Here is a 14,855-nt window from a genome sequence, read left to right as displayed (position 1 = left end):
TTGTGCTGGTGTGGGTGCAGGACCTTGACCTGGTGATATGACAGGAGATCCTCTTGAAGCTGTAGTCTGATTAGAGGACCTTTTCTCATGCCCAAACGTTGTTAGTTCCACACTACCCTGGCCCAATCCGGAGCCCCTAGGATGACATGAGTTCTGATCTTTTTCAGAATTCCTGTGTGCCTATATGTTCCGTCACTTCCAGGACGAGCCGTATAAAATCAGCGCAGAGCCATCGATCAGCATGTGTGTGCCATGCTCTTTTAATGGTCCCAGACCCAGTTTGACCACTCACAACATTTTCATACTAACCCTTTTGTGTCCCTGGGAAATTCACATTCCTTTTGCTCCCACACAAGGGACCTTGTTGTTTAGGGTGTGCCTGCTTTAAACGATTAAAATATTACTTGTGTGTGTTTTTATTTGTCTACGGGAGTGGAGGGTTGCTGAAATTTGTTTTCCAACTTTAGGATAGCGAATTCCCAAAACAAATGTATAGTTATCAATTCATACATTCACTTCAAGTATCTGCAAGCACCTATAGAGCAAAACCAAAATCGCTTGTTAGTGTTTGCTATTTTCTTCCAAATACAAAAACCTAACACTTTTGTGGTTCCAGTGTGCTGTACAATATATTCAACACAACTATTGTTTCTCTACTCAGTATCCTTTTCTCAGCTTCATATGGATGAAAGAAGGCATCTGTCTAACAATGATGTGAACCTGTGATATGCAGGGCTGCAATTGTTAATCAGACATGTCATCATTTGAAGTTGTAATCTTCCTTTCGGATAGATAATTCTGACTGCAGATTCCTCACTTTAGAATAACTCCAGGGACTGGACCGGATCCAGATTTTCAACATTATTTGCTCTAGCAGGCCATGCTGTGGTAACCCACAACATCCTTTTGCCACCCTTAGAGTGGTGGCTTGTGGCTATACAGTATATATATATACACGTCACCCCTGCGCACCGACGTCAGTTCCTTTTTGTCTGTGCCCTTTATTCCTGCTTTCTCTGTACCCACAACATATTGTTGTTGCATACTTGTCTTCAGGTAAGTTTACATACACTTGGTGTGACAACTGTAACACATTATCTGTTTTGTCTTTGGCTCAGCACTGACTTGCAGTGGGCACAGTTAAAGGTTGCTTATTGACTAATTGTGATGCGATTTCTCAAAGCTTTTATCCAGATGATTACTTTGTAACCCATTGTCATGCCACAGCGCGTCTTTTGACCCTGACAATATTTCTCATTAAATCACCTTAGCTTGTTGTGTGATCAAGCTACAGATCCTTTCAGTCCAGCTGCCCTCCCTATACTACCTTCTTTTCAGACATATTAATGATGAGAACTAGAGAGGCCTTTCTACCACTGAAAGATGTGAATCCCTTTCATGTGCGACAGTCCATCACTCTTCTGATATCCTTTGTCCCACCTCACCCCTCGAAAGAGGAGGAGAGACTTCATCGCTTGTATCCCAAAAGAGGGCTTTTACAGCGATTGTACTAAACACCGTTTAGGTGAATATCTCTCTATGGGATTCTCTGGGGCAAAGAAAGGCAAGACAGTTCAGAAGAGGACATTATATAGGTGGATAGTCCTCTGCAGTAAGATCTTCTACACGCTGGCCAAGAATCAGGCTCCAGAAGTTTTTTTTATTTTTTTTTATTATTGTTCTATTATCTTAATCAAAAAATATAATCAAGAACAGTCCCCATGACAGCGCATTGCATCATATTACAGAGTATAAACCAAGTAGGTCCTTAGCAGCTCCCCAAACCAGTTACATGTTAATATGTGCATTTGGCCAAGACTACATTAATCAAGGCCAACCCCCATCCCTAGTTTAAGTAAATCCTGGTTAAGTGATATTCCTCCAACCTGAGTTGGCACCCAATCAGTCCAGTCTATAGGATCCTTCGAGCACCGGAGGGGGGGCGCAATCATGAATCCGAGTGATCCATACAGAATCTTCGCATGCATTTCTCATCACAGCTTTGGTCACCCTGCACACTCAACTAATTTCTCTGAGGGATCCAAATATCTTTCAGCCTGCTCTTCGGGGGAAGCAAGAGGAGTAGGTGTCCAGCTGTTCTCAGCAATACTTGAGGTCTTTGATCTATGATGCCACTTAGGGTAGCTGTACCTTTCCCCAATGACAAGCCACCTGCCTTTTTGCCATCAGCAGGGCAATAGATATATAACGTCTGTCCTCACCCACGATATTGAGTGTACAGCCTGTCAGTGCTATCTTTGGCGATGACAAAGATGTTTCCCAACCATTTCCAAATGGGTCTGAAATATTGTGGCCCAGTATTCAGCTATCGGTGGACAGCACCAAGAACAATGAATGAAATCCACCTCAGTGACCCCACACAGTCTACACCTGGAGTGTGCTTCCAGGCCCCAAGCTCAGAGTTGAAAAGGGGTTTGGTATACCTGATGCAATAATTTAAAATGAATAAGCCGGAGTCAACCATTGGGAGGGCCTGTGCTCCAATTTGTGTTCAGCAAAACATCCATTCTTTAGGGGTGAATTGGTCTCCCAAGTCGCCCATCCAGCTTTTGCCCCCAGTATTAATAAGGGTGTTGTAGTCTGTATTGTCATGTATAGGTGAGTAACTAGATGTCTGCAGAACATAGCTATTAACAGAACTGTCAATGCCTGGCACTCAGGAGGCTCCATTAGGAAGATGGAGTAGTGTTCTTTACATTGTACACAGATCTTTATAAACAGAAATACATCTAAGGCAGTCGATCCCTCCCTGTCCGTCACAGCCAACAGCACAGGAAGACACCTTCCAGTAACAAATCTCCCATTGATGTCCCTTACCCAGCAGCTACTCCAGCCAGGGTGTTGGTCCTGAAGGTACTTGGTAGCAAGGGTTGACACGTGAGGGGCTGATGAGGTGAGTATAATTCACGTTCCCATAGCAACTACAAATGCCCACTTATGCCCATCTGCGGGGCAGTCATTGTGTGAATCTACACATGCCTGCGCCTCGTCACTGGTTAGAGTGTGGGGAGTGGAGCTAGGAAGGCTATGTCTTGCTCGATGACAGTGTGTGCCATATGGGGTCCAGGGTACATTAGTAGGCCTACTGTCCTTCTTCGCAGAGGTAGTATAGCCCAAAATCTGGTGCTGCCTGACCTCCCTGTTCATAGGGCAACGTAAGAGTATACCAATTTACTCAAGGCTGTTTATTGCCCCAGGTTAGTTTGATCATGAGTGTTTTTAGTGTGATGAAAAAATTGCTTGTTATAGGGATTGGTATGTCATTAAATAAATATATTAGTTTTTGTAATTCAGTCATCTCCATCAAATTGATTCGGCCATGTAAAGATATTGGGATTCTAATCCAGCGGGCCAACTGATCCTCTAGCTTTGACATAGTGGTGCCATCATTTTCAGTAATTACGGTCTCTCTGTCCCAGCTCACCCAGAGGCCAATGTATTTAGTAGCTGTAGTACACCACTTGAGGGGATAATCTAGTTTCTGCTGAGCAGCAGGAGTAAGTGGACCCACCACAGATTTATTCCAATGTATTGCTATGCCAGATAGTATTCGGTACAGGGTAAATCCTTGTATAATAGGCATGAGGTTGCGACTGGGGTTGCAGAGATAAAGGGTAACATCATCTGCATGCAGAGATATAATTAGATTTTCACAGCACAAAGACTATTCTCAGATTACCATTTTGCAGTTGAATAGCACAGGCCAGTGGCTCTGTCGCCAAAGCAAAAAATAAAGGGGACAAGGGGCATCCCTGTCAAATGCCTCGCTTGATCTCAAACCGGTCGCATGTCAAAATGTTTACTCGTACACTCCCTTTAGGAGCAGTGTATAACAGGTGTACTAACCTTAAAAAGCAGGTCAGGAAGCCCATACAACCAAGTACGGCAAACAGATACTCGCATTCTATAGAACCAAGTGCTTTAGCAGCATCCAACATCACCGCCACTGCTTCCTGCTGTGGTTCAATTTGATGTAATAAAGCAAACAGTGTGTGTAAGTTGTGCATAGTAGAGTGTTCGGGTATGAAGCCCACCTGTTCAGGAAGGACCAGGTTTAGCAGCAATAGCAGGATTTTGTTAGCTAGGATCTTGGTGAAAAATCTTCACATCAATGTTGATAAGCAATAAAGGGTACTATGAGTCTGGGTACTGTGGCTGTTTCCCAGGCTTTAAGAGTGTAATTTAGATAGCTTCTTGAAAGGAAGAGGGCTGGGAACCAGCCTCCCATACCTCTGCAAATGTTAGCTGGAGCAGAGGCGCATAAGTTTTTTTAAATTCATCTGTGAACCCATTGCCTTCCGGAGACTCGCCGCAGAGTGAGCTAGAAGTGGCTTCATTTATTTCGTCTAAAGTATTTGGGTCATCTAAAAAGAGGCAATGTGATCCCTCCAGCCAAGGTAATCTGCTTAAAATAAACTATATATTCCTCAGGGAAGACCGGATGTCTCGCTGCTTGTAGGTGGTACTCGACAAATGTTTGCATGATGGGCTCTCACTCCTGGTACAGCACTGGCTCCAACTTTGCCACATGAAGTGAATTCTTACTCTAATTCAGCAGGCATGCAAGCGTTCTTCCCAAGCACTCCGCTTCCCAGTATGTTCCGGCAATAGAGCTTCACCTCTTACTTTTTCCTCCTCCGTGAACACGAGTGTGGCTCGGATGTCCGCCAGAACATCTCAGGAAGGGTTGTGACTGTATTGGTGTTCTAAATATGCCAAAATCTCCTTCATTTCCTCCACAAAGGCGATGGTGCCACGTGAAAGCACAGTACCTAGAATCTGGTAGCTTAATAGCAAACTTAGTTGAGGGTTGTTAAGAGTACATGTGTTGGAGATGATCCACACTTGTAGCTCATCCCCTAGTGTCCCTGGTAACTAGCCAATAGTCCAGTATGGCCTGGGTTCTGTGCACCGTAGAGACACGTTTGCCTTCCGTTAGGTCTGGGTGTATATCACGCCATAGGTCTGTAAGGCTGTAAGCGCTTACTGCTGTGTGATGTGTGCATGTGAGTCTATTAGAGCTGTCAAGGTGCTTGTCTAGTACCATATTGAAGTCACCCTCCCATAAGACCGTGCTAGTGAACATCATCGCACCCACACATGGCCTAGAAATACCAAGTCATCAGAATTGGGCATATGTATTGATAATTGTGATGTTTTGTAGCTGTCTGAGCCTGGATACTAGTATACCTGCTCTTGGGATCATGGTCTTCTGTAGTAACAGTGAAGAGCACCTCACGGCGAACCAATATTGCTGTCCCTCTTTGGTATGTGGCATAGCAGGAAAAAGACTCATTCTTGCTCAATTGGGCCGCAAATATGGGGTTTGTCCGTGCCCCAAAGTAAGTCTCCTGCAGGAACACTGTGTCAATTCTATGTCAGTCTAATTACACTCAAAGGTTTCTGCCCTTTTGATGAACACCTACACCTCGACTGTTCCAGGTCAGAAAGTTTACCATGGATTTTGATCCACCCATTGGAGCCATTAGCCTATTGAAGTTCCAATACTTGTGGTCAGGGTGGTGTGAGGCAACCACAGTCCATCATAAGTCACGCGATGTTGTGCAGTTTCAGCTGTCCACCCCACCCACCACACACTACCCACCCTAACATGCCAGTGAATCATACCCACCCTAAACTGTCCCATAGCAGTATGTTTAGAAAACACATTTCCATACATACCCATGAGGTAAAACTTTCAGGGTGGGGGGTTCCCTAGAGAGGCAACTAGAATACCGAGAAAAATCACTGCCTCAATATAGGGGGTGTTCACCAGGCATACATTGAGGGGCCTCAGACATCTAAAGAGAATAAAACGAGGCACCCAGGCACTGCAACCATTTGTAACATGAAAGGAGAAAAACTGGTGCTTCTGGGTTAGAACACGAGCTTTAGGTGGCCGAGTACAGTGATGCAAAATCTTTAGTGTGTTTAGAAAGTCAGGATAGTGGATATTAGGAGCATCAAACATTCTGGCTGGTCGGAATCCACCACCCCCATCCAACAGCAGCATTCAGCCCTCATTCTACATCCTTTAGCTCCACAGCAAGGGTATGCGTTTGACTACCAGAGCGACCCCCCCCCCCCCCTTTCAGTTTATTCAGAATTTGTGAAGCAGCCTTATGATCGGAGAACATGTGCATGTTATTCTCGCCCTTGACCTTGAGGTGAGCAGGATACATCATGACGTATAGGATGCTTTCTTGCTGTAACTGACGCTTGATCAGAAGATAAACTGGCCTTGACTCCTGGACTTTCAGGGTAAAGTCCGCTTAAATAGAGATAGTTGTGCTCCCATGTACGAGCGCCAGATGTTCCGGGGCCATCTTCGGTACTCCAGCCCAGTAATTGAAGCGGTGTGCTATGATAGAAGAAGGGGAGCTCCAGAAGGCGGCCGGGGACCCAACGATCGATGGGCTGTCTCTAAAACAATAAAGGAAGAAAAGGCATCGCCACCAAACAGACGTTTGAGGAGCTCTTCAACAAAGGTGGTGACCATGTTTCCAGTGTTGTTGGATTAAGCAAGCTCCACCAGCCTCAAGTTATTTTGCTGGGGTCTGTCCTCAAGTTCCTCATTCTTCACCACATTTACACCAAGGATCTTTTGCATGTCTAGTAGTTTGTAATTGGCTCCACCCACAGTGTCTTCTAAGGTTGAGATACGGGATTCTGCACTGGTGATGCACTTGTCTTGTTTTGCCGAGACTGATGCCATTGTGTTAACTTTTAGAGCCACCGCATAAGTGTACTGTCGATTTACTGAGATGGATGACAATGTTTGCTGCATTTGGATGAGTAGTGACTGAATAGCTTAGGTGTGTCGGCAGGTGAGTCTGCAGACAGACCTCTGGTTGTCTTATTGGCCGCAAAGGGCAACATTGCCTGCTTATGGTCAGCTCGTCCCAATGCGCTGAGTAAGGGTCGTGTCTCCAGAAAGCTGACCGTACGAGTTGTATTCCCTCGTAAGTAGATCACTCCACCTTCCACTGACCTTCAGCCATCACCAGCGTTTCGTAAAAAGTTCCAGGCAGTCATGTACAAGTATCAGTCATGAGGCAAGGCTAGGCAGGGTGTGGTGGGAAGGGGGTGGGGCGGTCCTCAAGCTCTGCAAACAGCCTTTTCTAGCTCTTTTCGCCACTCTCCCCACCCCCCTTTCAGTTGTCACCGCCACTTACTGCAGTCTCAGGGTGTGGTAAAGCCAGCAGGGAGCCCTGTGCTATTGGGCACAGATGGCCTAGCAATCATCAAGACATTACCTGCGCTTTATGCTGCTCCACCACAACCCTGCCCTCACAGATTGTCTAGCACGGGGCAGCACATGGATGTCGCAGCCTTCCTTGCATGTAGTAATACAGGGCCCCAACCACGTGTCCAGTGTTGCCAGGTCCTCTGAGCCCTCACAGCCCCAGCGGCTCACCGAAAGCCAGTGCAGTCCTGCCCCATGCCAAAGAGCAGCGTGGGGCAGGCGCATGAGTAGACCACGGGACAGATCTGAGTCCCCGACTCGGGCCGCAGCACAGGTCAAAAAAAGGTCTGCCAAAGCCCACCAGAGCTCTAAAACAAGTACCTCCCACGCACCACTTTGCACCAAGCCCACTTCTCCTCCCAGTCAGGTAGGCCCGAGCATCTTGAGTGTTGCTGCCCCCACTGCCAAAGTGGGGGTTCTGTCACTTCCTGGCAGTCCGTGCCATCCTCGTAGGCAAATCGGAGCAGTTTGGCACCTGGGTGCCTCCTAGAGGATAGGTATATTGTCGGGCAGCAGTGCCCAGAGAGAGGAGTCTCACATGAGTGCGCCCATCCTGGTCCCAAGCACTCTAGCTCCTCCAGAAGGTTTCAGGCCCTGTTCAACCAGGGCCAAGGCTGCTACCACTGCGCTTGCACGCAGAGTGCCTATCCTGGATCCTAGTCAGGCTGCACTGTGGGCATCACTGCACATGTTCACAAAGTATTATTGCGCTGACAACCAGGTCTTGCCGGAAGGGCATTTTGGCCGTTTAGTCCTACAGGAGCATTTGGTCTGATTCATTTCACAGACTCCCCGTCAAAGTACTGCATTGGTATTTATTCTAACGATGAGGAATCTGGAGTAACAAGAATTCATCAGAAGGACAAGTTACTTACTTTTTGTTAACACTCTTCTGAAGATACTCCAACTGGCGATTCATTATGCCCTCCCACATTCCTGCTCTACGGAATGTATTCCTTTTTCATCTAAAAAAGTTCCCAATTAGAGATCTGCACACTGTCACAAACAATTGGCTTTGAGCTCTGCATCCGAGGATACTGATGGTTTCTAGACAGTAACTAACATCTGTGTGCTTAAATGTTGCCTATATGCGGCTCAAGCTGTCTCTTCCAGGGGGAGCAGGGTTGATGCAGAGCCGCACTCCTCTCCTGTCGGAGAGAGGCCATGCTGAAAAAATCTTCCCGATCTAGACTGGTGCTTAGTATACTGTGAAGGTGTGGAATCTGCGGTTAAATAAAATATCCACCAGAAAGACTGTTACCATCTCCCACTTCCGTGTAGGCCTCCAAATGTAGTTCATATGAAGCTCTGTTGGGAATTCGGAGTTAATATCAACATAATGCATACAAATTTACATATTCCTTGTATATCTGCATCATGTGTAATTGTATGTTATGTATTATTTATCCTCCACAGTATGATGACCTGTTGAGTCAGTTCGGCGGCATGCAAGTGTCCTCAGCCTCTTCCCATTCATTGTCTGCTCTCGAGGCAAGCCAAACTCAGCGGACAGGCAGCAACATAGAACAATACATTCATGATCTTGACAATAATTCATTTGAGCTGGATCTGTTATTTTCTGAAGAGGAGAAAGTTCTCCTGTTAGAAAAGCAAGCGGGTGGAAATCAGTGGTAAGCTTTTTTTTTTGCATTAAATTCCTGCACTGCACATAAATATCATTAAACAGTACAAAGAGTGGCGGTGTGGAGGTTTTTTTGTGAGGGAATGGGGCTTGAGCTGTGATATTCAGGGCTTTGCTTGGGACCCCTGTGTGTGTGAGTGGGTGGGTGTGCTTTTGTTTGTGTCAGAATGTGTGAGATAACGATTGGATTTGTCATATTGAAACTCAAGCTTTTTTTCTCTACTCGGTACTGTTGTGAAGAAATCAAAGAATTACATTATCATGACACAAGAAGACATTGTTAATTGCCGTGAACGTGGAAAAAAAAACCATTCAGATTAATATGATTCTTTCTTTGGTATAATTATTCAAGATAGCAACCTTGTGAAGTCATTGGGGATCAGAGGGCCCATAAGATTATTTCAGCTAACACGGATTGATTAATTGACATTTGTGCCCTCCTCTCCTTATGTCCCACACATGTATGGCTCTACATTTGTTTTAATACAAAACTGGGTTGCCAGTCAGCATTGTTGGATGTGAATGCATCCTTAAACATTTCTGCTTTTCAGTCCAAACCAACTCCTAAGATGTGTTTATACTCTTATGTCCTCATGTGCATGATCTTTCAGGCCCCATGGCTAGGATAGCTGAGCAGTCTGATATGTTTGCCAAGCTAATCGAGTCAGAACCAATGATTAGTCCAGTCACTTAAATGGTGTAAGATTTTATATGTAACACCTTGGGGTTTTTAAAAAATATTCCCTGCTGTAATTGGATTGTTCAAGAGAACATGAAAGATTTACGATACCTAGTGGCACTTATACATACATGTGGATTTCAAAAGGTGTCCTTACTTATACTTTCAACTGTTATGTTATTTTACTGGCACTTAATATAGCACACAAATCGCCACCAAAAGGGTTTCTTGGCCATATATAACAGACCACGTGGAAAGAAAAGAAGGTAAAAATGGGGGGTGGGGGTCGAAAGGCCATGTTTGGTAATTTTTTATTTTTTTTATTTTTTTTAATTGCACTAGATCAGAACATGCACGGATGTCAAAAGTAAGTTTGTTTCAGTGATGCGGGCTGAGATTTTTTTAAAAAAAAGGATTGGCCGCCATACTTGGCTGTGCAAACGCACCATGGGCAGAGCAAAACTGATGCTTGGATCTCAAATTTCTAACAGGGCAGAAGTGGAAAAGTATGTGTTGGAAATATGCTGGACCTTTGCCTGATAAAGATTTATGTATCAGCCATAATAGCTCGAAGATGGCTTGTTTCTGATATGAAAACAATGCAGTGATCTTGGAGTAGATTCTGGTGGAGTACGGGAGGGGTGGGTTGCAGAAAAAGCGAGCCATGGTTTTCTGAACCACTTGAAGTTTTAAGAAAAGTGATTCATTAGCTGCTACCAATTGGTTGTTTCTATGGTCCAGGCGGCTGACCACAAGAGCCTGTATAAGGGTTCTTTTTGTGTGGAGAGACAGCCACTGAAATGCTTTTCTCAGCATGCCCATAATACCAAAACAGGTACTGCATGTAGAGCCTACCTGCACTTTCATAGTAAAATTGTCATTGATTAAGATGCCAAGGTTCCCAACTACCTTTTTAGGTTCAGGTGAGGTACCTAGTTCAGGGTGTCACCAGTCTTCCGACCAGTAGTCGAGGGCCTTGCCAAACAGCACAATTTCCAATTCCTTGCTTTGAAACTATAGGACATTCTGGGACTTCCAAGATGCAATTTTCCTCATAGATTACCTAAATAAATTTGGGTTTAATAGATTCGGGATGGGGCCCACTGAAATGATCAGTCTTACAGCTTTGTCTGGGATCCATTGACAAATCTATCTGCTTAAGGAAACAAGTAAGGTAGTTCCATCAAGATATATGGTCAGTCCTTCTAAGCAGGCATGCATGAAATTATTTTAGAATGTTAGACATGTCAAGGTGACAAAAATTAATGTGACAACGTATGACATCTATGGTACTCCAAAAGGCTCCTGTTGCACTTTCTTTTGCATGCTGTTATCCTGCAGTCAAAGCATCTGAATTGTGTACTTGATTTGAGCAACTCTGATTTACCTCATTCTTCATTAAAGTGGACAAAAATCTAGAAATCACAAGGGAACATGGTTTCACAGAATGATTGCAATGTCCTAAGAATTTAGATTACCAATTCAGAAGTGAGTCTCCTCTATTCCAATATCGTCAGTCATAGTTCCTTGAGAGTGGTGCTATTTATACAATCAGACTTGCTTTTCTATTTCGATATCTGAAATATTGAAAGCAGTTTTATTGGAGCACCACACCCACCTTACAGCCTTCACTTTCATTCATTCGTGGGCTTTGTCTTTTTGGCCGAAAGAGCTGTAATAAGAATACCAGTCTCAGAAGTGGGAACTGAATGTTTTTCTCACTATTTCTTAGTGCCGAAGAAGGACTGGGTCCTTCATCCTGATTTGGATCTTCACCTTCTTAACAATTTCCTGTGGAAGCACAAATTCAGGATGGCCCAAGTTCTATCTTCCATGGATCCAGCAGGCTGGATGGTGACTTTGTACCTACAGGATGCTTATTTTCATGTCCCTGTCCTACCGGTCCACCCACAGATTCTACCTGCAGTCTAAGGTCGGCCATGAGCTTTTCCCGTTAGCTGTGCTCCAGCTTCTTCGTTGCCCCTCCAGTGTTTAGGTAGATGATGGCAGTGGTAATTATTAATCTTTGGCGGTCAGTGGTAGAAGTCTTAAACTACCCTGATGACTGGCTGTTGAAGACTGGCTTAGCCACGGGCTTTCACAACCACCTGCAAACTTAATTACATTGCCAGAATTTACTATCAACCCGCCAAACTCCCACATGACTTCTTCGTAGAGGCTTTCTTTCATCTGAACCATCCTATAATCTCTGCACATTCAGTCCTTCCCTCTGGATCGCTGAGTCCAGGACACTGCAGCTATGATTCTGATATTTCAGCCTCTGCCCTGGATCTCTGTTAGGATGGCTCTCCGGCTTCTTGGTCTGCTGGCTTACTGAGCCTGGTCGCCCATTATGCCTGATGGCGTGTGGGAACTCTACAGCGGGGCCTGAAGTCTTGGTCGGCTCAGTAACAGGTAAACCTATCAGATTCCATCCAGGGTTTCGAAGGTACTGCAAAAGATTTGCAGTGGTAGCCACTTTACTGCAGTTAGACCAGCAGGAAACCCTTCTCTCTACGTAACCCAAAGTTACATCACTACTATGTTTTGGAGGTCATCTGAGAGAGTGGGAGAACAGAAATCTCTGGTCTCTGGCAGAGACCTACCTCCATATAATTTTTCTGGAGTTGCAGGCCAATTGCTTGGAGTTAAAGGCCTTCATACCAACCATCAAAGGAAGGTTGGTGCACGTTTGCAACACTACCATTTTGTACTGGAACAAGTAGGGCGGGTTGGGGTCCTGTGCAAGGAGGTTCTGCATGTCTGGACCAGGCTGGATCATTAGGGCATCTCCTTAGTCGTGAGCCACATAGCTGGATCTCTGAACACCAGGGCAGACAAGCTCAGCCAGTCACTTGTAGTGGATCACCAATGGCAGCTACATCCTTAAGTGGCATTTTCTAGAAATGGGAAGACCCCTGGCTCAATCTCTTAGCTACTGCAGAGAACACGCAGTGTAAAAAATGTTTCATGTTTGAGTTCCCAAGAAGGCTCTCTTGCGATGTAATCCCCTTAGTGTACAGCACAAGACTCCTGTACCTCTTCCCACTGTAACCTCTCCTCACCATTACCTCTCTTTTTTAGAGTTCTGAAGATCAGGCACAAGTCATCTTAGTGGCTTTGAATTGGGCCAAGAGAGTGTTGTACCCAGAATGTCTGGACTTGAGCACCTGTCCCTACATCAAGGTGCCGCTTCTGAAGGACCTCTTGTTGCAGGAGCAGGGCAATGTCCTGTACATAGGTCGGAGCCCACTGCACCTCTATTTGTGGAGATTGAGTGGCAGCAGTTGATTTCCTTTGATCTCCCTGCAGAAGTAGTTGATGTAATCTTGGCAGCCAGGTGCACTGCCACAAAATCAGTGTACTCTGGGTGATGGGATAACTTTGTGGCATGGTGCAGCACTAGCTCAACTAACCCATTTGAAGCCAAACTGTTGGATGTCTTGTTTGTTTTATCTTTGGCCGAGCAAGGACATGCAGTGAACCCTGGTAAAGATTACTTTGTTGAACCTTTCAACCTTTTTAGGCTTGCCAAATCACACTTTCTTGTTGAAATCATCGGTTGTGATGAGATTTCTTAAAGGTTTGCAACATATTATTCTGCCACAACCCTTTCTGATGCCACAGTTGGACTTACATTTGCTCCTTCTTTTCCTAATGTGTACCCCTTTTGAGGCAGTGCACAGTTGTCTAATATGCCTTTCTGACCTTGAAAACTGTCTTCCTGATCACAGTAACATCAGCTCATTGCGAGAGTTAGTTTCAAGCCCTTTCAATCCAGTCGCCTTATACCACCTTTTTGTCTAGCTAAGTACTATTAAGGACCTGAGCTGTGTTTTTGCCAAAGTTGGTGATGCAGTTTCTTGTCAGAAAAGCTATAACTTTTCAGATATTCTTTTCTTTGCCTCATCCCTTAAAAAAGGGAGAGAGACTCCATCATTTGGAACCCAAAATATCCCAGAGCTTTTACATCGATTTTACCATCTACCATCAAGAGGACAATCCAATCAGTGAGATTCTTTAGAGTAAAAGAGGGCTAAGCATTGTAGAAGCAAACCATGTCCCAATGAATGCTCGTCTGTATTATGATCTGCTACACATTGGCTAAGACGTAGCATGCCTACAGAAGGTCTAAGAACTCTGCGTAGGCATGGAGAGTGTTTAACCTGGATATCTGTCAGTCAGCCATGTGGGCATCCTTGCACAGATTCATTAAGCAATGTTGCTTGCCTGTCAGAATGGGAATTTTGCCAAATGTGATCCTATAGGAGATTTCTATCTGAAGCATTCCAGAGCTCTGGTATGTACCCGCAAGATGAGGAGTCGACGTTTAGAATAATCCTTCAGAAGAACAAGTTATTTTCCAACCATAATGCTCCTTCTGGTGGATACTCTTAACTGCAGATTCCTCACAGCTCTCACCTCCCCGTCCTTTGGACTGGTCTCCTTTTCCATTTAAAATATTGACAATTCAGGAATATGCACTCTGTTCTTTCCAGTTTGCCAACTGTGCATCTCAGGGCAAGGAAATGATGGCAAAATAAACTGATGTCAGTGCTTATGGGGGGTGCTTATATGCTGGCTTGCTCATGCATTCCAAATTGTAACAAAGTTGTCGTGGAACTGCACACTACCACCTTCTGTTCGGCAGAAGCATTGCTTTTTGAGTTTCTGGATCCAGTCTGGCATCTGGGGAAATATATAAAAGGTTAGCAATCTGCGGTTACGATATCCACCAGAAAGTATGTTACTGAGGTTAAGTAACTTGTTTTTATCAGACTAATCTCCAAAGAACCCATCTTCCTCAATCCTGAAACTTAGTTAAATACCTTGGATAGACTGTTCTAAAAAGCACCAAAATGTGAACATTTATGAAAGTTTTAATGATCATGAGCTCATGGCCTCAACCACAAACAACACATACTTCTTTGTTGCATTTTAGTCTACAGCCTCCCAGAAATGATTGAAAAGTACAAGCAGTCCTAAACAGTTATGCAAACAAGATTGTGCAGTTTTCCCAGCCCTGTATTTGGCACCTACCAAATGAAAACCTTCAATGTACTGTACATACTCACCTGTTGGTCGGAGGCTTCCTCTAAACTTGCCAATCCTGTTCACTGTTGCCCAGAAAATTAATACTATTAGGTATTGGGCCATTTTTAACATCTCAGCATAAGTCTTAAAAACTGCATAACTAGACCACAGATCGACCATGTGAATTTAAGACAGTGCTAAAGTAAGGGATATTCTGAAATACCATTGGCAAA

The 14,855-nt window shown here is 44.6% G+C and overlaps 1 protein-coding gene across 2 annotated transcripts in view; it reads left to right on the top strand.

Annotated features, from left to right (window-relative positions):
• PDPK1 (3-phosphoinositide dependent protein kinase 1) overlaps nt 1–14,855 on the top strand; it is a 297,914-nt gene that overhangs the window by 212,139 nt on the left and 70,920 nt on the right. For both annotated transcript variants that reach the window (XM_069209886.1, XM_069209887.1), the window contains one exon: nt 8,684–8,898. In XM_069209886.1, coding sequence (XP_069065987.1) covers nt 8,684–8,898 — 215 coding nt within the window. The remainder of the gene's footprint in view (nt 1–8,683; nt 8,899–14,855) is intronic.

Source organism: Pleurodeles waltl, chromosome 10 (assembly GCF_031143425.1).
Source record: "Pleurodeles waltl isolate 20211129_DDA chromosome 10, aPleWal1.hap1.20221129, whole genome shotgun sequence".
In the NCBI taxonomy this organism is placed as follows: domain Eukaryota; kingdom Metazoa; phylum Chordata; class Amphibia; order Caudata; family Salamandridae; genus Pleurodeles; species Pleurodeles waltl.
The sequence above is the reverse complement of the archived record's forward strand: the minus strand, read 5'-3'. Positions and strand labels throughout refer to the sequence as shown.